This window comes from Leptodactylus fuscus, chromosome 1, assembly GCF_031893055.1.
Source record: "Leptodactylus fuscus isolate aLepFus1 chromosome 1, aLepFus1.hap2, whole genome shotgun sequence".
Classification (NCBI taxonomy): Eukaryota; Metazoa; Chordata; class Amphibia; order Anura; family Leptodactylidae; genus Leptodactylus; species Leptodactylus fuscus.
Genome location: NC_134265.1, coordinates 23414199 through 23436766, shown reverse-complemented (window position 1 = coordinate 23436766; position 22568 = coordinate 23414199). Strand labels below are relative to the sequence as shown.

Genomic DNA, 22568 nt, shown 5'->3' with positions numbered 1-22568 from the left:
GTGGTACTCGATCGAGTACGAGTATTTTGAATACCTACTCGATCGAGTACTACTTGCTCATCTCTAATCCTTACATCCTGGTGCCCACAGGGAAATGCTAAGAGGTGTCCAATCAATCAATCACCAGCTAAGACTGATCGCCCCTTTAAGAAACACCCGAATAAGATAGAAATTCTCAAAACAAATCTTAGCAATTCACATACAAGTACCCCATGTAGATAGTAAACTGGGTGAGATTTGGCATCAGTTAGGTAAATCTCAAGATCTGGGGCCACACAGAACAGATCAAATGGTTTAAAACATTGGAAAGGCAGATGATGAAGTCCTAAAAACAATGTTTAAAAAAACAGAAGCAAAAAACCCCCAACAAAATCAATTGATTTAGAATGGAAAAAAAATAAGAAATAATATTAAAAAAATCCCAAAACACCAATTCAAAAATAAAAATGTACTCCAACGTACTGGACTCATAGACCAAGCACTGAACTAAAATGGAGAAAGTCGAGAACCCAAGATCTTTATATGGAAATTTTCTTGCATAGAATTTGATTGAACATGTTACCGTCATGTGTGAACGGACAGAAGAATAAGAGTTGGCCAGTGACCCCTTGTGCCAAAAATTTTGGCAAATTTTTTTTTGGGGAAATGAAGTTAACTAAAAGTTGATGTAAATTCAACAACAATTCGAGTTTACATCAGTAAATTTAACCCAATTTTAACAACATGTTAAGTGTGAATAGTCTCCATTTAAATTATTTTTTTATAAAACAGTGTGAATAGAACTTTAATCTGTTCTAGTAAATTTTCATGAATAGTAAAATATTGCTAATACTGAGCGTTGTCTTCCCAGATAACACTATGTTTTTAGGTTAAAATTCAGGAAGAAGCAACTAAAATGGAGTGGAGAATGCTCAGTATTGCTATTATTGAGATCAGGAAGGGTGTGGCTGGATAGGAAGTCTGTAAGGTGCAGCTTCAGCCAATAGCTGTAGAGCAGGAAGTGATGTCATTGATATTTTACAAAAAAATTCTGGACAGTGCAGTAACATGCAGTCATTTTGTTGTTTAGTTCCTACAGTTTACAGAGTGACTTGGAAACCTAAACATGATAGGACAAATATCTCTGGGATGTTCCAAGGATCTAGTAGATCTCTACTGTACCTTCTCAACTTGACCCTCAAAACTCTCCGCCTCTGAGTCAGTCTTCCCTAACTGTCCTTTACACAAAGAATACAATCGTAAATCCTTAATCTACAATATCTTGTCCAACTTGTCTTCTACCTACATTTTTACTCTAGACACCACCCTACGTCTTCACTCCATTCTGCTCCCAAATCAACTCAACTTCTCAAACTCGGACCCAAGACGTATCTTCCTCCTCATTCCATCCATCATATTCCAACCTTCTAAATCTTAACAGCCTGGAGAACTTCACTAAGAGGCTTGTTACATGGCCTAGAGTCCAACCAAAGTGTTTTCCCAAGACCCTCTGCCTCTGATGGGCATAGAGCTGCTTACTCTTCCCCCTACTTGTAGAATACAAGGCTCTCGATCGATCCATTTTAGTCTACCCCAAATTTTAATTTGTTTCATTGAAATTATCTCTCTGATTTTAGCTTCTGTTCACATAAGAACTTCCGTCAGATGGTACATCGTCCATTGTGGTATTTCGGAAAGCCATAGCATGAAGTTCGTAGAGCTATTCAAGTCAATGGGTTCTCATGGTGACTATTTAGGCCTGCTGGGTCCAACAGATACATCAGTATGCCATGGCCTCCATGTTTTAGATTGTGTAGTGAAGGTAGAGTTCCTAGGTGGCTACCCAATTTACAAATCATGTACTATAGGATCTTTTTAACTTCCCATTCATATTTGCCGAAGCTTTCGAGATGCCCCGGAACTACTTGAAGTCATCGCCTCCAAGAATATTTTATCCACTTTCATTGTCTTCTTAGATTACTCAATACCAAAATACTGAAGAATACTTTTTGTTCTGAATTTATAATTTAAACCCTTGAATTTTTTTGTACGTTTCTAAGAAGGTGACACTCAACTTTTTGTCGAAAGTGTGCTCAATGTCTTAATGGAAAATCAGCACATGCAATCACTGGAGTGAACAGATTAGGGGGTTGGGTATTGATTGACACTGGCACTACCAACCGCGCCCAACTCAACTATAATCTAAACTTACTTATCCGGGCCCATTGATTTTCCCGTTATTGTTTACCACAGGGCTAAACATGAGAAAACCAGGCCCCTGCAATTACTGTCTGCTCTGCTCCCCCGCTAATACTATGTGTATCTCAAAAGGGGCGTTAAATCACATAAAAATGGGGCCCGTCCCAAGTAAGCGCAGCGCACCTGCTCTCACGCCCCCTATTACATTCTGACAATTGGTCTGCCCCATTTATTTTCGGCAGGACCCATTAGGCGGCCTGGGAGGAGGCTTCCTGTCCCGCAATGCATCTATTCACAGTTGTAAAGAATACTTAATATGCATCATGCCATACGTTGGCATGCAGCGTTGGCACAGATTTGGCATAGTCTTGTAGCCCGTAGACTTCGCACTGTGTTGCATAATATATATATAGATTACGAGTTATCGAGACATTTAGGACCAGACTGAGGTACGAAGGGCCACCATGAAGATACAGAAGACCCAATTATTAGCAATTCTCGGAAACAGGGAGCATAGGAAGAGGAAGACGAGTAAGAAAGATTTTGTAGGGCCGAGCGATTTTTGCCTAAAAATAAAATATCAATTTATTTCAAATTTAAAGATTAAAATCTTCACAATTTTAATCTCAAATTCCATGTTTTTGCTTAAAGAAACTAAAGAAATTGAAAGAAATTTTTAGATATATTTGGCTTCCACATGCCACCACCCAACTACTGACTACAGTGAAGAAACTGTTGACCATACTTTGTAGCGGAAGAAGAAAACTTACATCCAGGCCCGATCTCATTTTTCCGATGAAAATCAGAATCAGAATTCTTGCAAATGAATTTGAAAAAATTGTACTTGGCCTTGAAGACCCAAAAAGACATCGTGGAGATGCAACATCAACATGGTTACGAGAAACTGATCATGACTTGTCATTGTGAGTGCGCCATATTGTCTTCTGTATCTGCTCCAAATATCAGTCCCATAGTCAGCCAAGCCGAGGACAAGTGAGGTCAGAGCAATACAGGTCACTGTAAAAATTCACAGAACCAAATGGGAAAAAGCGCTATGAATGGCAAAAAGCTTCAAGTAGTGCACCCCTTATGTTGACTGTTCAGATGGTTGTTGGCATCTTGTACCCTTACCTGCCCTCCTGCCCTGACCCAAAGCCTGGAGGAGGATGCTTCATTGGAATCGGTCAAGATGAGGCCACACATTATGGAGAAGTTGGGTTTGTTTTTGGACTACAGAGTCTAATATCGAGGACAAAAAGTCCTGAAGCCCAACTTTATCGTACAATGATATTGGGGAGAAAAATCCAAATACCCATTGGATATCATTAGTCAAAGGAGTTCCTTGAGATCCATTGTGACCTGTTTTATTGTCTAGTCCTTTCTTTTGGTCCTACATAGTTGGATAAAGACATCAGTCCATCAAGTCCAACCTATAACCCTACAGTGCTGATCCAGGGAAGGCAAAAAACGATGGACCAGAGTGGATTAAACTACACAGACGTGAACTCGGAATGGGCTCGTATACCATGGATCCTCTACCGTCGGTCTCCAACCCTGACTTATTCAAGGATTTCACAATCCCTTTAACATACAGAGTTGTAAAGTCTGCTATTATCCAGAGAGGTAGAACATACAGAACAGAATAACGTGGAGTCCCAGCATCCGACTGAAAGCAAAGTGACAACTCTTCCGATAAGGAAATCAAGTCCTCTCGCTGCACAATTAAACTGTCTTCATAAGAGTCACCGCAATGTCTTCATTAGAGGGAAAAAAAATGTATAATACATAAGAGGAGCGGCTGTTATGGAGGGAAGCAATGTTACTACAAGCTGCTAAAGTATAGTGTTGCAAACACAACTCACATAATGTGATGGTGGATCCAAAAAGGTAACGTTGAGGGGAGTAACGTGATATGCAACCAAGCTTATAATTAAAGATGTCACATTTGCTTCACTGCTTTAGGTACGAGCAAAATACACAGACAGCACTTTTTCACCTTGCAACAGCTAATTAGGATTTCTCAAATTATTGCTTCTCTACAGATCCTAAAACAGCCGTCTGTGTGAACTGTGGCTTTAGGCGTAAGACTATTACATTGTGTGCAGTGAGAGTCTCAGGAGAAGCTTCCACACGACAGACGACGGCTCGAAATCATTGGCTTCGTCGACGCGGCTCATGGTATTTGGGTAGAAGGACAAACCAAAAATTCACCTTAAGAAGAGTAAATCTATGTTTGGCAATCGGTAAGATAATAAAGAGCGTTACGTTCTGTGCAGGGATAGCCTCAGGAGAGGCCTCCACACAACGGACGGCTGCCCGAAATCATTGGCTTCTCCATCGTGTTTGGGTAGGAGGACAAACCACACATTCGATTCAATGAAACTAAATCTATCTTCGTCAATTATTACAAAGAGTTTGGTGATAGATGAAGATAAAAAACTAGGACCTAAGTCATCCCCAGAGGGTCAGCCTCGTGCCAGATCAAGGGTTGAACTATGGCTATGTAGATAAGGACGGTGGTGTATATAGAAGAGAGGAGACCACATGGTGAAGATCAAAATCAACCCTCATGAAGGTACCAAGAGAGAATGTGCTGGTGTTTGTTGCGTCCTCACATCTGGGGAGAAGCGCCTTCCACCCAACATCTGGAGAAGAGTGCAGCAAAGATCCCCATAGATGCACAGTTTGTCTCTATGGTATGAAACCCATTGGAAATGGCTTAGAGAAGGGGTAAGGAACCCTCGGCTCTCCAGCTGCTGTGAAACTACAACTCCCAACGTGCTCCATTCACTTCCATGGGAGTTCCAAGAACAGCAGAGCAAGTGTGCATGCTGGGAGTTGTAGTTTTGCAACAGCTGGAGAGCCGTATGTTCCCTACCCCTGGCTGAGTGGGTGCCATCTCAGGATAGTCTTCAAAGTTAGTTTAGCTCTGAATCCTTCCAGATCAGACATATTGTAGAGCAGTGTTGATCTTATATAAGTCCACGTGTTCTCTTGGGGGTACTTGAGGACTGGAATGGAGAAGCACTGCTCTCGACCATTCCTTCCCAACAAGGGTGCCCTGGGATCTTAGTCTTCCCTGCAATCTGGTTCCTTGGAGGACAGCAATATCGACAGGCTGTGATATCTCCATAGATTCCATCATACTTGCTGTAAAAATAGAGGTGCATACACCTTTTCTCTGGTGGTTAAACTACGGACACTATGATGGAACCTGAAGGACTCCATTATAAGTCAGGAGACTATGTTGGGCACCATTGGTCATGTAATGGATCAGTTTTGCCATCATTTTTGTTTTTTTGCTCTCTTTACGATGGAAGAAAAATCTGGATGAGACAACATAAATGTGAAAATGTGACACTTGCACAGTAGTGATAGGGTAGTGATAACAAAGTTCCATTAGTTCCCCATAAGAACATTTTTCAAGGATGATTTTTTTGAAGATGTAAGGAATTTCAGCTAAGACAATCTGACAAAAATTTCTGATGAGTAATTCCATAGCTATAACTGATGTGGCAACTCCCCATCAGGTCACAGACCTTAGAAAAACATCTACCCTTACTAATGTCATTTACATTTTGGATCAAATCTCTGCTAAAGTCCTTACGCCAATTGCGTAAAAGATATCACCTAAAAGGGAAAAATTTGGTCAAGTTGAATCTTCTGCCCAATCTTCAAAAACGACCATCGAAACAGCAATAAAAATTGTGAAATTTTACAAGACATAGTAGAATGTTTATTGTCCAACGGGATATGGGGTGTCTTTGGCCAAAGTAATTTTTTGTGTCAAGAAGGGTCTTAAGTATTTAATAAATTTAAAACTTTATAGCTACATTTACCAAAATTTTCCTAGGTTGTTATAAAAAGTGATAAAAGAATGGCAGACACGGCACGGTAAATTTGAGGCAACTTGGTAGGCATGTTGCATTACATGTACACCAATTTTTGATCCAAAAAGTGTCCTAACTATTTAATAAATTTGGTTTATTTAACACTTTATAGCTACACTTACCAAAATTTGCCGAGGTTATTATAAAAAGTGCTAAAAAAAATGGTAGAGACCGTAGAGTAAATTGAGGCAACTTGGTAGACATGTTGGAGTACATGTAAACCACCATTTTTGTGCAAAAAACATCCTAATTATTTAAAAAATTTTTATTATTTAACATCTCATAGCTACACTTACCAAATTTTGTCAAGTTGTTATAAAAATTGAGAAAAAAAATTAAGAAAATTTGATTCTTTCCACGTTCCTTCCAGTTTTCGGCATCATTTATGACAGAATGGTGTAGATTTTGCTTAGCCAGTCCCCTCCATTTTCTCGAATAACATGATATCACACAGTATAGTACATTCTGCATCTCTTTCCAGTGATGAATATATTTTTTCTGAGCACGAGATCCCCAGAGAGGACATTTTCTACATTCTAACATTACAATCCCATGACTTCATTCTGAGACCCTGAAGGCCAGAGGAATGCATTCATCTGTTCTCTCTTTTTTTTTCCACATCCTTTAAGCTCAATGACAACAAATCTTACGTTTGACCATAAAGAATACGAGCGGAGATGATTTTTTCCGTGACATTCCCAATGTCAGAACTTTTTCGATGCTTCACTGCGCACGACAATGAATGGGGTTTTGGAGACACCAATGGGACACCAGGATTATATATGGTACATGGTAGGTGCGAGGGCCTAGCTATAGATTTCGAATTGGGGGCCAGGAACTCTGTGTAGTCTATAGAACATGTAATATTTTTATATATTCTGTATATATGAAGGTGTCAAAGGTCGATAAGCACCTATATGGCTTCATGACACTCTTACGTCAATACAAACTTAACGGGGTTATCTAAGATTAGGAAACATGACTTCTTTCTTCTTTTCAGGAAGTGACATCACATCAGTTTGTCACATGACCAAGTTACAGCTCACAGGAATGTGATGTCACTTCCTGAGAAGAATTCCTGTCGAGAGGAGCTTCAGACCATATCGTACATGACCCAGCAGAAATCCTTCCATGGACTGTAGGTGTATGTACTCCATTTCAGTCCTCCTATATGGGAGAACTATGTATTCTGTGTGCCCCATTAATGTGGTCACTCCCTTGACACACCCACTTTTTGATCCTTTTTGTGACAGGGGCAGTCAAATATGCCCTTATTTTTGGGCCGTGACTGATACATAAAGTGTCCATTGAAAAGTTAAATGACACAGAACCCTGAGGAGCATTTTCATGGGTCCTGGGAGATTTGCCCATTTTCCTAAGAGTTTGGAAAGTCACCCTTCTTCTGGGGAATCTCTTGGACATTCTCGGCCACAGTTGCCAAGAAATGCCATTGCTTATGAGGTATCTGAACATTCGTAACAACCTGGAGAATTCATTTAATGTGCAAACTAGGAAGGACTTGAAAAATAAACAAAAAAACTGTGTAAAAAATTTAAAAAACAAATGTACACCCAACCACACCTGCCTATAACAAGCCTTGTATGGGGGCAACACGGTGGCTCAGTGGTTAGCACTGCAGCGCTGGAGTCCTGGGTTCGAATCCCTCCAGGAACAACATCTGTAAGGAGTTTGTATGTTCTCCCCATGTTTGGGTGGATTTCCTCTCATTCTACAAAGACATACTGATAGGAAAAAAAAGTGTACATTGGGATTCCTATATGGGGCTCACAATCTACATAAAAAAACCAAAAAAAAAACAAGTCTTGTATGGCCATGTTAACAGAAAAAACTTAGATGTCGAAATGTAGAAAGATCAAGTCATATAAAGCCTTATTCATATGCGACGGCCATTTTTGTAACAGGTAGGGTTGAGCCAATCTTGAGATTTCAGGATCGTGTTTAAAATCCGATTTTCAATCATTTTCCAGCCAATCACAATCGTGAAATTTGCTCAATCGCCGACAGTCGCTATTTTTGAAACCCGCTGGGGCCACAGCCTCTTCGTAAGTCTCCCTTTTTAGGTCTTAATAAACCTGCCCCATTGTTTTCAGTGGGGCTATTTACAATTCTTTTTTTTTTTTGTTGGCCCATGTAAAATAGGTCCAATTTTGATCCGTTTTTTTGCCTATGAGGGATCCGAGAAAACAGACAATCCAAGAATGTAAAACAGCTGAGGAATATATAGACGTTGCATTGGGTTTATTCAGTATTTGTGTGGATGAGGCCTAAGATCAAAATTTTTTCAAAAACTCCACTTTGTTTAGGTTAACCACATTTCTACTGTATGGACGAAACATCTATAGCTGGCAAGCCAATATTATATAATGTATCGGGTCTAGTCCATGCACAGGTGAATGGTAAAGATCAGGTTCGGAAAAGATCGGATCCTGATCAGCGATCGAGCAAATTTCACAATTGGGATTGGCTGGAAAAGGATCGGAAATTGGATTTTGAAATCTCTAGATTGGCTCAACCCTAAAAGTGACTTTTCCCATAGAGAAACATTGACTGTGGTTGAGTGATCGGGATCGGAAAAGATTGTATCCCGATCGGCGATCGAACAAATTTCACGATCAGGATGGGCTGGAAAATGATTGGAAATCGTATTTTGAAATCTCAAGATTGGCTCAACCCTAAAAGCGACTTTTCCCATAGAGAAACATTGACTGGGGTTGAGAGATCGGGATCGGAAAAGATTGTATCCCGATCGGTGATCGAACAAATTTCGGAATCGGCTGGAAAATGATCGGAAATCGTATTTGAAAATCGATCCTGAAATCTCAAGATCGGCTCAACCCTAATTAAAGGTAAAGTTTATAACATTTTTGTTACCATTTGACCTGTTTTTGGCAAACAGCACAGTAGCCACTCCGTCTCTGCTACATCACGATCCCTGATTTTACATTTCGAGGCTGTGAAACTCGGACACAGCAGAACTGTAATGGAAATGTGCAATTGCAGAGGCTGTCAGCTCGGGGCTGGAATTGTTAATGTGCTTGCCGGAAAGAAATAAATAAATGAGGCCGGCAAACGGTGCAGGAGGGGAAAATTCATTGAGATACAGCTGTTTTATACAGGCTGACACCTGGTTTATCAAGCACGCAGCTACTGATGCACTCACATCTCCACTGCTCGCTCAGATACCTCGCTGCAAAATAAAGATGTTCTTTCTGCAATCTATGTAAATTTCCAAATAAATCCGTTGCGCAAATCTCTTTGAACATGCAAATCCATAAATCATCATTATGCTGACAAAGAAGGGAAGGATCTGGTGAAATGAAGGCTCATTTTATCCCAAAGCCCCTGCTCAGGTATGGGGCTGTGAACTTCGGGCTCCAGTCCAAGTGCAATACAAGAATTTCCCTTGCTTAAGATTATTGCCGCCGCCGATTCTAGTGTGTTTTGTAATTAATCAATTGGGCGTTCGGTCAAGTGAATTTTTTTTTTACAAATTTTTGCAATTTTTTTTTTTTTTTTTTAAGGCAAATCAACTTTTCCACCTCTGCTGTTAATTAGGTACGGACTGAGAATTCGCTAATGAGCGCCGTCTGCGGTGACCATAGCAAAGTAAAAGGGGGATCAGGAGGGTAAGTGTAGCAAGTCGCAGAAAGGCTTTCCCCTTGTATTGACACGCTCCCACGGTGCTGTGCTCTTGGGATTCTCCGGCTGTAAGCGAACCTCTCGCCTGTCTTTGTTAGAGGGGATTTTAACACCAATGGTTAGATTTTGGGGGATTAAACACGCGCAGAAAGGGTAAATAGGGGGATTGTAGAACAATAGGCTTTGTCCTGAGAGTAACAAGAGGCGGTGTGTAATAGCGCAATAAGAAACAAAGGTCTTAAAGGGGTTTATCGGGTCCAAAAGGCCTCCCAAACCAATGATTGTGCCATGGAATAGGAGGAAATACGGCTACGAACTGAAATAATATTACAGAAATAATCATTGTTTTATGAATATGCAAATTGCATGGCAAGTGCACTGGAGGCGGGGCCTGTTGTGCTGTATAATTCTTGCCCAGTGCCTTGATTGACCTTTTAAGCCCCTTCTTGCCTTGCCGCTGTCTTTAGGCAAATTTAGCAGACAGGTCGCGCCTCAAGTGCTTCACACAGATATGTTTCTGCTCCTATTATAGGCCTTTACATGGAATGGTTATTGGTTTGGCAGGCATTTTGGACTTGACAGAGTCCCTTTAAGATGATCTCAAATGGGGCTCATTCACACAGAGTTTTTTGGCGGCGGATTTTGGTCTCCGCTACCAAAAAGGGCTCCCATTGACTTACGACATGCCTCTTCATCCCGCGGATTCCGCCGCTGACCCATTCTTTCAGACCTAATCCGGAGCAGAATGCCGTGATGGGCACGTGGAATGTTCACACACAGAATGCAAATTCTGCTGCGTGAACTTACCCTAAGGGTGTTGAGGTCGCAGTTGCACCAGGTGCTTATCAACTAGGGCGTCCAAAGATATCAGTATTATAAATGAAACATAACGGTGGTGGCGATGTTACAGAATCTACATTGGGTTTCTGGAGGTCCAGGTTACTCCTTTAGTCCTTGACATGGTGGACACTATGCAAAAACATCTACACTGCAAAACACTTGGTCCTCCAATCTTCTTTGGTCCTCCCAGTCTCTGTTCACCTAGCTAAAGGTAGGTGGACAAACAAGTCTTGTGACCACTGGCCAGTCACTGGTCATAGCAATGACGTCGGTGTCACTGATACTTCACCACTACAGTAAGGGATTGAAGGTAGTGTTCGTGAGTTGATATGCTACGTCACCACTAGGGCCTGTCAACAGAGGCCGGTGGAGGAGCAGTATAGCATTGTGTCTACAGGGGCTTAGCCTCATGTCTAATGGCTATGGACTGCTGGAATGTTCTATCCTTAGGGACATAACATCAACGAGAACTGACCAGAAGGGCCCAACAAGTAGAAGAATGAAGAAGAACTCCAATGGTAACTACATTACAATACTTCGAGGCCATCTCCCATCCCCAAGGGGTCCAAAATATTCCTTAGGAATAAAAAACACAGAAGTTCAAGGTCTCTACTTTAGGAGTCCATGCACATGACCTACAGTGGTCCATAGTATGGCCAGTGAGAGGTTAGTTTTTCCGTGCTTTTCTGAAAAATCCCCCTCCCCCCATGATGACTACTTTATGTTGCAGATCTTTAATTCTAAGACTCTACAATACATACGATATTGGTGTGAAGGTTTCTGTCCACTTGTTTCGACAAGACTTTCTCAATATTGGGTCTACCAGGTACTCTCCATACGGCATGTGGCTGCTTCCTCTCCAATGAAACCAGTGGAGCTATAGGCAGGTGGAAATGCTCTCATTTGATGATTGCCCCAATACACATTTATGTCAAGGGAAGTCAGCCGTGTATGGAACACCACTGAAACTGGGGATGAGGAACCGAGATCAGGGGAAATGCAATAAGCCACTATTCAATAGAAAAATAAAAAGCCACATACACATAAAACTACCCAATAAACCATATACAGGAAAGATAAAAACAGCAACAGGAAACCGGACTGCATTATATTTACAGTGTGATTATTGTATATTATGCAACAGCTCTCCGAACAGTAATTCTTGCTGACTGTTTCCACCAACAACTAGCACAATTATAAGTAAAGCTGTTTAGCAAAGTATAATACAGGTGTAAGACAGAATCACCACAGTGACTATACCAGCAGAATAGTGAGTGCAGCTCTGGAGTATAATACAGGTTGGAACTCAGGATCAGTACAGGATAAGTAATGTAATGTATGTACACAGTGACTGTACCAGCAGAATAGTGAGCACAGCTCTGGAGTATAATACAGGATGTAACTCAGGATCAGTACAGGATAAGTAATGTAATGTATGTACACAGTGACTGCACCAGCAGAATAGTGAGCGCAGCTCTGGGGTATAATACAGGATGTAACTCAGGATCAGTACAGGATAAGTAATGTAATGTATGTACACAGTGACTGCACCAGCAGAATAGTGAGCGCAGCTCTGGGGTATAATACAGGATGTAACTCAGGATCAGTACAGGATAAGTAATGTAATGTATGTACACAGTGACTGCACCAGCAGAATAGTGAGTGCAGCTCTGGGGTATAATACAGGATGTAACTCAGGATCAGTACAGGATAAGTAATGTAATGTATGTACACAGTGACTGTACCAGCAGAATAGTGAGCGCAGCTCTGGAGTATAATACAGGATGTAACTCAGGATCAGTACAGGATAAGTAATGTAATGTATGTACACAGTGACTGTACCAGCAGAATAGTGAGCGCAGCTCTGGAGTATAATACAGGATGTCACTCAGGATCAGTACAGGATAAGTAATGTAATGTATGTAAACAGTGACTGCACCAGCAGAATAGTGAGTGCAGCTCTGGAGTATAATACAGGATGTAACTCAGGATCAGTACAGGATAAGTAATGTAATGTATGTACACAGTGACTGCACCAGCAGAATAGTGAGTGCAGCTCTGGAGTATAATACAGGATGTAACTCAGGATCAGTACAGGATAAGTAATGTAATGTATGTATACAGTGACTGTACCAGCAGAATAGTGAGCACAGCTCTGGAGTATAATACAGGATGTAACTCAGGATCAGTACAGGATAAGTAATGTAATGTATGTACACAGTGACTGTACCAGCAGAATAGTGAGCGCAGCTCTGGAGTATAATACAGGATGTAACTCAGGCTCAGTACAGGATAAGTAATGTAATGTATGTACACAGTGACTGTACCAGCAGAATAGTGAGCCCAGCTCTGGAGTATAATACAGGATGTAACTCAGGCTCAGTACAGGATAAGTAATGTAATGTATGTACACAGTGACTGTACCAGCAGAATAGTAAGTGCAGCTCTGGAGTATAATACAGGATTTAACTCAGGATCAGTACAGGATAAGTAATGTAATGTATGTACACAGTGACTGCACCAGCAGAATAGTGAGTGCAGCTCTGGAGTATAATACAGGATGTAACTCAGGAACAGTACAGGATAAGTAATGTAATGTATGAGCACAGTGACTGTACCAGCAGAATAGTGAGCGCAGCTCTGGAGTATAATACAGGATTTAACTCAGGATCAGTACAGAATAAGTAATGTAATGTATGTATACAGTGACTGTACCAGCGGAATAGTGAGCGCAGCTCTGGAGTATAATACAGGATGTAACTCAGGATCAGTACAGGATAAGTAATGTAATGTATGTACACAGTGACTGTACCAGCAGAATAGTGAGTGCAGCTCTGGAGTATAATACAGGATGTAACTCAGGATCAGTACAGGATAAGTAATGTAATGTATGTATACAGTGACTGTACCAGCAGAATAGTGAGTGCAGCTCTGGAGTATAATACAGGATTTAACTCAGGATCAGTACAGGATAAGTAATGTAATGTATGTATACAGTGACTGTACCAGCGGAATAGTGAGCGCAGCTCTGGAGTATAATACAGGATGTAACTCAGGATCAGTAATGTAATGTATGAGCACAGTGACTGTACCAGCAGAATAGTGAGTGCAGCTCTGGAGTGTAATACAGGATGTAACTCAGGATCAGTACAGGATAAGTAATATAATGTATGTACACAGTGACTGTACCAGCAGAATAGTGAGTGCAGCTCTGGAGTATAATACAGGATGTAACTCAGGATCAGTACAGGATAAGTAATGTAATGTATGTACACAGTGACTGCACCAGCAGAATAGTGAGTGCAGCTCTGGAGTATAATACAGGATAAGTAATGTAATGTATGTACACAGTGACTGTACCAGCAGAATAGTGAGTGCAGCTCTGGAGTATAATACAGGATATAACTTAGGATCAGTACAGGATAAGTAATGTAATGTATGTACACAGTGACTGCACCAGCAGAATAGTGAGTGCAGCTCTGGAGTATAATACAGGATGTAACTCAGGATCAGTACAGGATAAATAATGTAATGTATGTACACAGTGACTGTACCAGCAGAATAGTGAGTGCAGCTCTGGAGTATAATACAGGATATAACTTAGGATCAGTACAGGATAAGTAATGTAATGTATGTACACAGTGACTGCACCAGCAGAATAGTGAGCGCAGCTCTGGAGTATAACACAGAATGTAACTCAAGATCAAGACAGGATAAGTAATGTAATATATATATGCACAGAAGAAGAATAGTGAGTGCAGCACTGAAGTACTATATAATACAGGATGTGACTGGAATGCAAGATAAATAATGTGCGTAAACAGTGGCTCAGTATAACATTATTCCATTTGGATATTGTATTCTTAGAAATAAATTTCCTATTTATCAATACAATAATTCCAGGATCAATAATAACAAGGATAGATTTGCCATTCACTTGACCAGAGCGGTTGGTAACCTCTTATTGTTTGCCACACAACAGTCCTAGAAACAGACACAACAAAGCCAGAAAGATGTAACTCCCTGCACATACATAGAATAAAACAATGAAATATGTTTGCCTGCAGGCACCACTAGAGGGAGCTATTTCATTATAGGAAATGTTCTTTAGTAAGCGGCACACTCAATATTATGTTATGATAATAGGATCAGATCCCACAGGCAACAGACAGATACTGCTTACACCCAGAAATCCAGTGTCAACATTCAACATAGCTGCAGTATTTTACATGTATTCAACAGTTTCATTACACGACATAGTACATTGGTAACAAAAAACTTCTATCCAAAGGGGAAGTCCATTAAAAGTGCATTTAATACCATGTGACAATATCAAATAAATCTGATCCCATATCCATACCCTAAAAGAATGGATATACTGGACTCATGTATATTAGGTAGGTATGGTTCAGATGTTGCATTAAAGGGGTTGTCCAGTTTAGAAGCTCACACCATATTAGTGAATTCTGAGTTAATCGAGAGATGTCCTCTGTTCAGGATCCTCATCTCTTGGCCAGAGCAGAGAGCACTTACAAAGAGTGTCTCTCTCTGTGGAGGACCTGGCCTGTCCTGCATTACACAACCTGTTGTTTGAAATGGACACTGTAATACCTCATTTCCCCTGTGGTGGCGCTGCAAGAAAACAGAGACCTATATACCACCACACATGTTACAACAAAGAGCTGGAGATCCCATCAAGGAAACACTTTATGAGCTACTTGTTGTGGCGGGATTGTCAAAAGTAGAGAACCCCTTTAAGGACAACCACAAATATATAAGTCATCATACAAAACACAGTCACTTGGATAATATCATCAAAGAATGAAATAACCAGAACTCACCGAAGAGGGTAAACCTGGGGGCACTTTTCTAACTTTCTTTGCTTGTACCTCTGTCAGGGAGAGAAATGAACCAGGTTCAAATACATGAACTAAATGTATCAAAAATACAAAAATTCTATTTGTTTTTTTTTTTTTTTAAAAAAAATCTAAAAAAAAAACATAAATCAAAAATTTTAATTGTAAAAGTTAAGTATTTATGGAATTTAGAATTTTTGTACTGGTTTACTTACAGTATATGAAAAATAGACACCTCACTTTATAATGGTATCCATCATATAGAATTTTTTAAAGAATTTTAATAGTTTTCATAGAGAATTTATTAAGGTATTGATAGCAATTAGGTTGTTGTTAATGATTAGTTTTTCCAATGTATTAATTTAATCTTAAAATTGAAAGTAGTATTGGGATAAACTTAATTACACACTTACCGTAATTTTTTTTTTTTTAATTTACGAAATTTGCTAATTACTTTTTGAAGTTAGAGAGTTGAGAATTACCTAAAATAAGAATGTGCAAAAATTTTTACACCTCTATCCTTATCTATGAAGTGCCTTTTAGATCTTTGATCATATATTATTGCTTGTTGGGGTCATTCTTTTACCATATGAAACCAAATTTCAAAGTGAAAACTTTTTTTTTTTTTTTTTTTTTTTTTAAAGAAAACAGTTACTTTCTATAATAACTTCCCAAAAATTGTGGTAAACCATGGGATTTGTGCTGTGGTTTGCTAGATTCCCAATCTCACCACTTGGGCTCCCCTATATTCCAATCCGCTCTTGCGTCCTTTTGTATTATTGTATGTTTGCTGCTATGAAGTTTTGATTGTTTTTATTATGGTTTGGCTATTATTTTGGGACTTGGTTATATAATATATAAGAGGCTCAACGGCTCCATATTTTTTTCCCCAAATTTGTAATGTAGTTGTGACATCATATCCTGCGTTTTTGGTTTAATTATAAAGTTTTTGATTGTTTATAATATTGTTTTGTTGATTAATTTTATGACAATATTTTATAGGCCCAAAGCCTCTGAAATTTGATGCGTGTATTTGCAATGTTTCTGCATAATGGAGTTGTGATGTCACAGTGCAGCACTCATATCCTTCTGTATTATTGTGTTTTTCTTACAAATATAACGTTCTTGATTGTTTTTATTTGTGGATTTTTTTTTTTTAAATGTACCGTAGATTGTGAGCCCCATATAGGGGCTCAAAATGCACTTTTTTTTTCCTATCAGTATGTCTTTGTGGTATGGGAGGACAGCCACGCAAACACGGGTTGTGATGTTGTTTCTGGCGAGATTCGAACCCAGGACTCCAGTGCTGCAATGCTAACCACTGAGCCACCATGTTGCCCCTTTTTTGGGGTGTTTTTATGCTATGACAATATATAGGCCTTGTATTTACTATATTCCTGCACGATGTGGTTGTGATGACGCTCCTATCCCTTTGCATTGCAGCATTTTTGGCACAATTACACTTTTTGACAGTTTTTTATTATTGTTTTTTTTTCTTTTTTTTAATTTTTGGTTATTTTTGTGATATAATATATTCCAGGCTTAAAGGTTCTGATATTTTCTCCGTGTATTTGCAATATTCCCGCCCCATGTCGCTGTGATGTCACACTGTGACGCTCCTATCTCTTTGCATTGCTGCATTTTTGGTGCATTTATAGTTTTCATTATTGTTCTGTTATTACTTCTTGGTTACTTTTATGATATAATATATTACAGACTTAAAGGTTCTGATATTTTCCCCGTGTATTTGCTATATTCCTGCCCAATGTAGTTGTGATGTTACACCGAGACGCTCCTATCTCTTTGTATTGCTGCATTTTTGATGCAATTGTTGTTTTTGACAGTTTTTGTTAATGTTTTGTTTTTTATACTTTTGGTGACTTTTATGATATACCGTATATACTCGAGTATAAGCCGACCCGAATATAAGCCTAGGCCCCTAATTTTACCACAAAAAACTGGGAAAACTTATTGACTCGAGTATAAGCCAAGGGGGGAAATGCAGCAGCTACTGGGAAATTTCAAAAATTAAAATGGTCGGTTTTTGGGTGCAGGAGATGCTGGGGAAGGGGAGGGGGTGTTTTGGTTGTCTGTCTGCCCCTTACCTGAGCTTGAGGACTGAGGTTTTTTCCCCCCACTTGGAATTCAGTCTGGCTGTATATAGGGGATCTGCAGTGCTCCTATTAACCCCTTCCTGACGGAACAGGAGCACTGCAGATCCCCTATATTCAGTAGACACAGGGATACCTAATGTGTTTGTGTGTCACAGTCATTTTCTACTTTTATATGTATTCTAGGGAAAGGAGGGATTTACAACTTGTATTTTTTATTTATTTATTTTTTTTTAAAGCTTCTTTTTTTCCCACTATTTTATGGGAGATTCTATACATTACCATTGCGGCTGGTCATAGACCCCCCCCCAAAAAAAAATAAAAAAAAAATAAAAAATAATAATAATTTTTTTTTTGCTTGACTCGTGTATAAGCTGAGGGGGGCTTTTTCAGCACAAAAACTGTGCTGAAAAACCCAGCTTATACTCGAGTATATGCGGTAATATATTACAGGCTTAAAGGCTCTGATATCTGCTCAATGTGTCTGCCATATTCTTTACCACGTCAGTTGTGATGTCACACCGTTCCGCTCCTATCTCTTTGTATCACTGCATTTTTTAAAGTTTTTATTATTGTATTGTTATTATTTTTATTATATATTTTACAGCTTTAGGGCTCCCATCTTTGCAATACTCCCACCCACTATAGTTGTGATGTCACACCGGGACGCTCCTATTTTTGATGCACTTATACCCATCATTATTGTTATTACTTTTTGGTTATTTTTCTGATATAATATTTTACAGCTTTAAGGCTCCTAGATTTGTGATATTCCCACCCACTACAGTTGTGACGTCACGGCGTGGTGTAAACATGGCACAATGGTTTGTACAGCGTAGATATAATAAGTGCTGAGCTCCACGAGCAGCAGCCAATACAAGCTGAGCCGTTGGGTAAGTGAGAAATATCTGAAGGCTCTTGTTATGGTGTGTGTCTCTGTGGGGTACAAGGTTTATCTGAGAGTGTAACTGGATACTATTACTAGGCAGAAAATAAAGATAATACTCACCCATTGAGCTGCTGTGAAAAGGCCTCCTCCTGGAGTTATTGCTTGAATAATGATAGTACTGTGAGCCAGGCTTTGTGGGTGAGAGAGCTCCTGAATTCCCAATGTCCATGTCACCTCCAAGCAGGCTTTGCTGGAACGACACATGAAAACAAAGTATTCATATTTATTCATTGGCCACATGTCCTCTATTGTTTCCACCGCAACAAGAGCATAAAACACAACATAAACTCCATAGGCGCGACATATATATATATATATATATATATATATATATATATATATATACTGCTTACGGTATGGGATGGATCACCCAGAGCCGGAGTCGTACAATCACCTTATTCATCAGCCTTTCTGTGCTCGCTTTAAAGGCACAGAAAACACAAAAAAGGCAACATGCCAACAACATGTTAGTCCATGGCACAGCAGACATTGATGGGTTTTTTTTTTTATTGTCCTATCTTTTTTTTTTCTCTTCCTTTGCATTTTAAAGGTCACGTTCCATTTTCTACTGGAATAATAATAAATAAAAAATAATTGAAATACTATTAAAAATGAAGGAACTCAATTAAAACAGGTTCTAGAATAGGTTTGAGACGTTATCAAGGGTATAAGGAATTCTAAAAAATGATGAAAAAAATGTAGAAAAAAATAAAGATAATTAAAAAAAAATCAATATATTTAAATAAAGCAAGATAAAAATAAGTAAAGTATAAAATAAAAAAATTTAAAAAAATAATACAATAAAAAGTATAGTTCACAGAAAAATCAAACATATTATTTAATTAATATTAACAGAATATAAAAAAATAATTAATGTTGTTATAAGTTGAAGTGAGTTTTTTTTAATTTTTTTTATTTAGTTCTACAAAAGGGTTTACTTTTTCCATAAATTAAGTTGACTTCATACATTCATTTTCATACCTTAAATAATTTTTATATCCAACTATATAAATAATGGACCCTTACTAATTGATTTTTATGTGAGGGGTTAGGGGATGCTAAATTATTTTTAAAAAATCCTTCAACATTAAATTTAATTTCCCTATAAATAAAATTAATTAATTGATCTTTATACCCAAACAGAAAGATGATAAAAGCTTATGAATTTACTTTAATTTTAGTTGGGGGGGAGGGGATATTATTTTTTAAGTCTTACAATGGGTTAAATTTTTCCATAAAGGAAATTTCCCCCCTAAATAAATTTCTATAAATTAATTAATCTTTATATCCAAAAATAAAAATGGTAAAAGCTTATGAATTGACTTTAATATTAGTTGGCGGGGATATGTTTTTTTTTCTTAAGTCCTACAAAGGGTTAAATTTTTCCATCCAGGAACTTTTCCCCACAAATAAAATTATTTCCATACATTAATTTATTTTTACATCCAAAAATTAAGATAATAAAAGCTTAAGAATTGACTTCAATATTAGTTATTATTTTTTTGTTTTAGCCCTACAAGGGGTTAATTTTTTTCCATAAATTCAATTCCCCCCCTAAATAAAATAATTTCTGTAAATTGAATTTTCATTTTATTGAAAAACAGGGAGGATAGGAGCTTAGGAACCGATATAAAACGAGAGCGAAAAAAGTTAGACGAGAGACGATCGTGACGCAAGCGAAGGAGGAAACTCTAAGCGAAACCCCCGAGTCTATCGGGACGAAGAAAAAAAATTGCAAAGGAATGAGGCGGCAATAAGGTTAATAAGATAAAGTTGCCATCTATTTAGTATTTGCTGTAACTTCCCCACAATATCCGAGTCCCCTGATTATACCTGGCATTGTAGACATTGTTCTGGTAATTGTCCTCACATGGGGTAACGCAGGTGCGCGGCCCATCATTTATATTAAGTGCAAATTTATCATTTAAAAAGGAAAATTTTAAAATTAAGGACCGAAATTTTTTTTTTCTAACTTTATCTTTACTTGTAATCAACTTTTAGCGACTGAACTAATTACTGTACTTGATAAAGTACAGAATGTGTTTTGCCTAATCTAAATTCTAATCACCGTGTCACTCACAACAGACTTAGTAATGCTTCACTAGCGCACTATTCACATGCAAAATACTCTAAATGGCCCAATTATGACTGTGCTCCTGTACCGCCGTTAACCCACTGAGAACTGAAACATCTCACAAGCCGCTCAGCCACTACAACAAAGAACCCTTGTCTTAAATTAAGTCAGTCCTTTCTGATTCCTAAATAGCTCAACAAAGTGGCGAGTCTTCTGCCGGGAGCGGTCGGTCAGATAGGACCTGGGACATAGACATAAGAATATTCTAGAGCTTTGCAAGCTGGACTCAACACACACACACACACACAGGCTCCTTCTTTATTTCATGGACTTCCTGGGTTTAGCAGAGCTGAGTATGTCATGTGGCATCTGGTTTTACATAGCAAGGCAGGTAACTGTAATGCGCGGTGTGAAGGCCTCTGTTGGGTGCGGCGGGCCGGACTGGAGACACTTCAGCTCTCTACTACCTAGTGGCACTCTAGGGTTCACCTCAGAGTCTTCTGTAGAGGCGAAAATTGCTCTGACCAATGTAATGTGGCAGAATTGTTTAAAATTCGAGATAAATTAAAGTATAGGATGGGCCTATAGTAGTGTGTGAGAGCTGCATTATAGATGTGTACAAACTGGAGGTTTTATATTGTTTTGTGCATGACATTATCTATCTATCTATCTATCTATCTATCTATCTATCTCCTATCTATCATCTATCTATCTATCTATCTATCTATCTCCTATCTATCTATCTATCTATCTATCTATCTATCTATCTATCCATCCATCCATCCAATTATCTATCTATCTATCTATCTATCTATCTATCTATCTATCTATCTCTTATCTATCTATCTATCTATCTATCTATCTATTGATCTATCTCCTATCTATCTATCTATCTATCTATCTATCTATCTATCTATCTCCTATCTATCTATCGATCTATCTATCTCCTATCTATCTGTCTATCTATCTTCTATCTATCTATCTATCTTCTATCTATCTATCTATCTATCTATCTATCTATCTATCTATCTCCTATCTATCTATCTATCTATCTATCTATCTATCTATCTATCTATCCATCCATCCAATTATCTATCTATCTATCTATCTATCTATCTATCTATCTATCTCTTATCTATCTATCTATCTATCTATCTATCGATCTATCTCCTATCTATCTATCTATCTATCTATCTATCTATCTATCTATCTCTTATCTATCTATCTCCTATCTATCTATCTATCTATCTATCTATCTCCTATCTATCTATCTATCTATCTATCTATCTATCTATCTCCTATCTATCTATCTATCTATCTATCTATCTATCTATCTATCTCCTATCTATCTATCTATCTATCTATCTATCTATCTCCTATCTATCTATCTATCTATCTATCATCTATCTATCTATCTCATATCTATCTATCTTTCTTTCTTTTCTTTCCTTCCATCCGTCTATCGATCTATCTAACTCTGTCTATATCTATCTATCTATCTATCTATCTATCTATCTATCTATCTCCTATCTATCTATCTATCTATCTATCTATCTATCTATCATCTATCTCCTATCTATCTATCTATCTATCTATCTATCTATCATCTATCTCCTGTCTATCTATCTATCTATCTATCTATCTATCTATCTATCTATCAGAACCTGTATAGCAATGGGCACAATTCCATACAATAATTTCATGTACACCCAAAAAATAAAGTCTTATAAGAAAGCATTAGATACAATTGGAGATATACTTTTTCATTTTTTTTTTTTAAACCAATCCACCTAATGTCCACTAGGGGGTGCCACATGTCATCGTAATGATTCACACCCCAATAGTTTTCTGTCTTGTGTGTTCCATGACATTGGTTCTCTGATATGTAGCAGAGATAAGTTTGTCATTGGTTTGTTTCCTGCTCCCTCCCTGTGACAATCTCATGGTCACACAATGCAGTAGATTGAGCTACAGATAACACATTGTGATACTGGGACAGATGACAAATTC

The 22568-nt window shown here is 38.4% G+C and overlaps 1 protein-coding gene across 10 annotated transcripts in view; it reads right to left on the bottom strand.

Annotated features, from left to right (window-relative positions):
* TCF4 (transcription factor 4) overlaps positions 1 to 22568 on the bottom strand; it is a 323749-nt gene that overhangs the window by 118767 nt on the left and 182414 nt on the right. For all 10 annotated transcript variants that reach the window (XM_075268482.1, XM_075268474.1, XM_075268429.1 and 7 more), the window contains 2 exons: positions 18545 to 18674; positions 15410 to 15459 (listed from right to left, as the gene is read on the bottom strand). In XM_075268482.1, coding sequence (XP_075124583.1) covers positions 15410 to 15459; positions 18545 to 18674 — 180 coding nt within the window. The remainder of the gene's footprint in view (positions 1 to 15409; positions 15460 to 18544; positions 18675 to 22568) is intronic.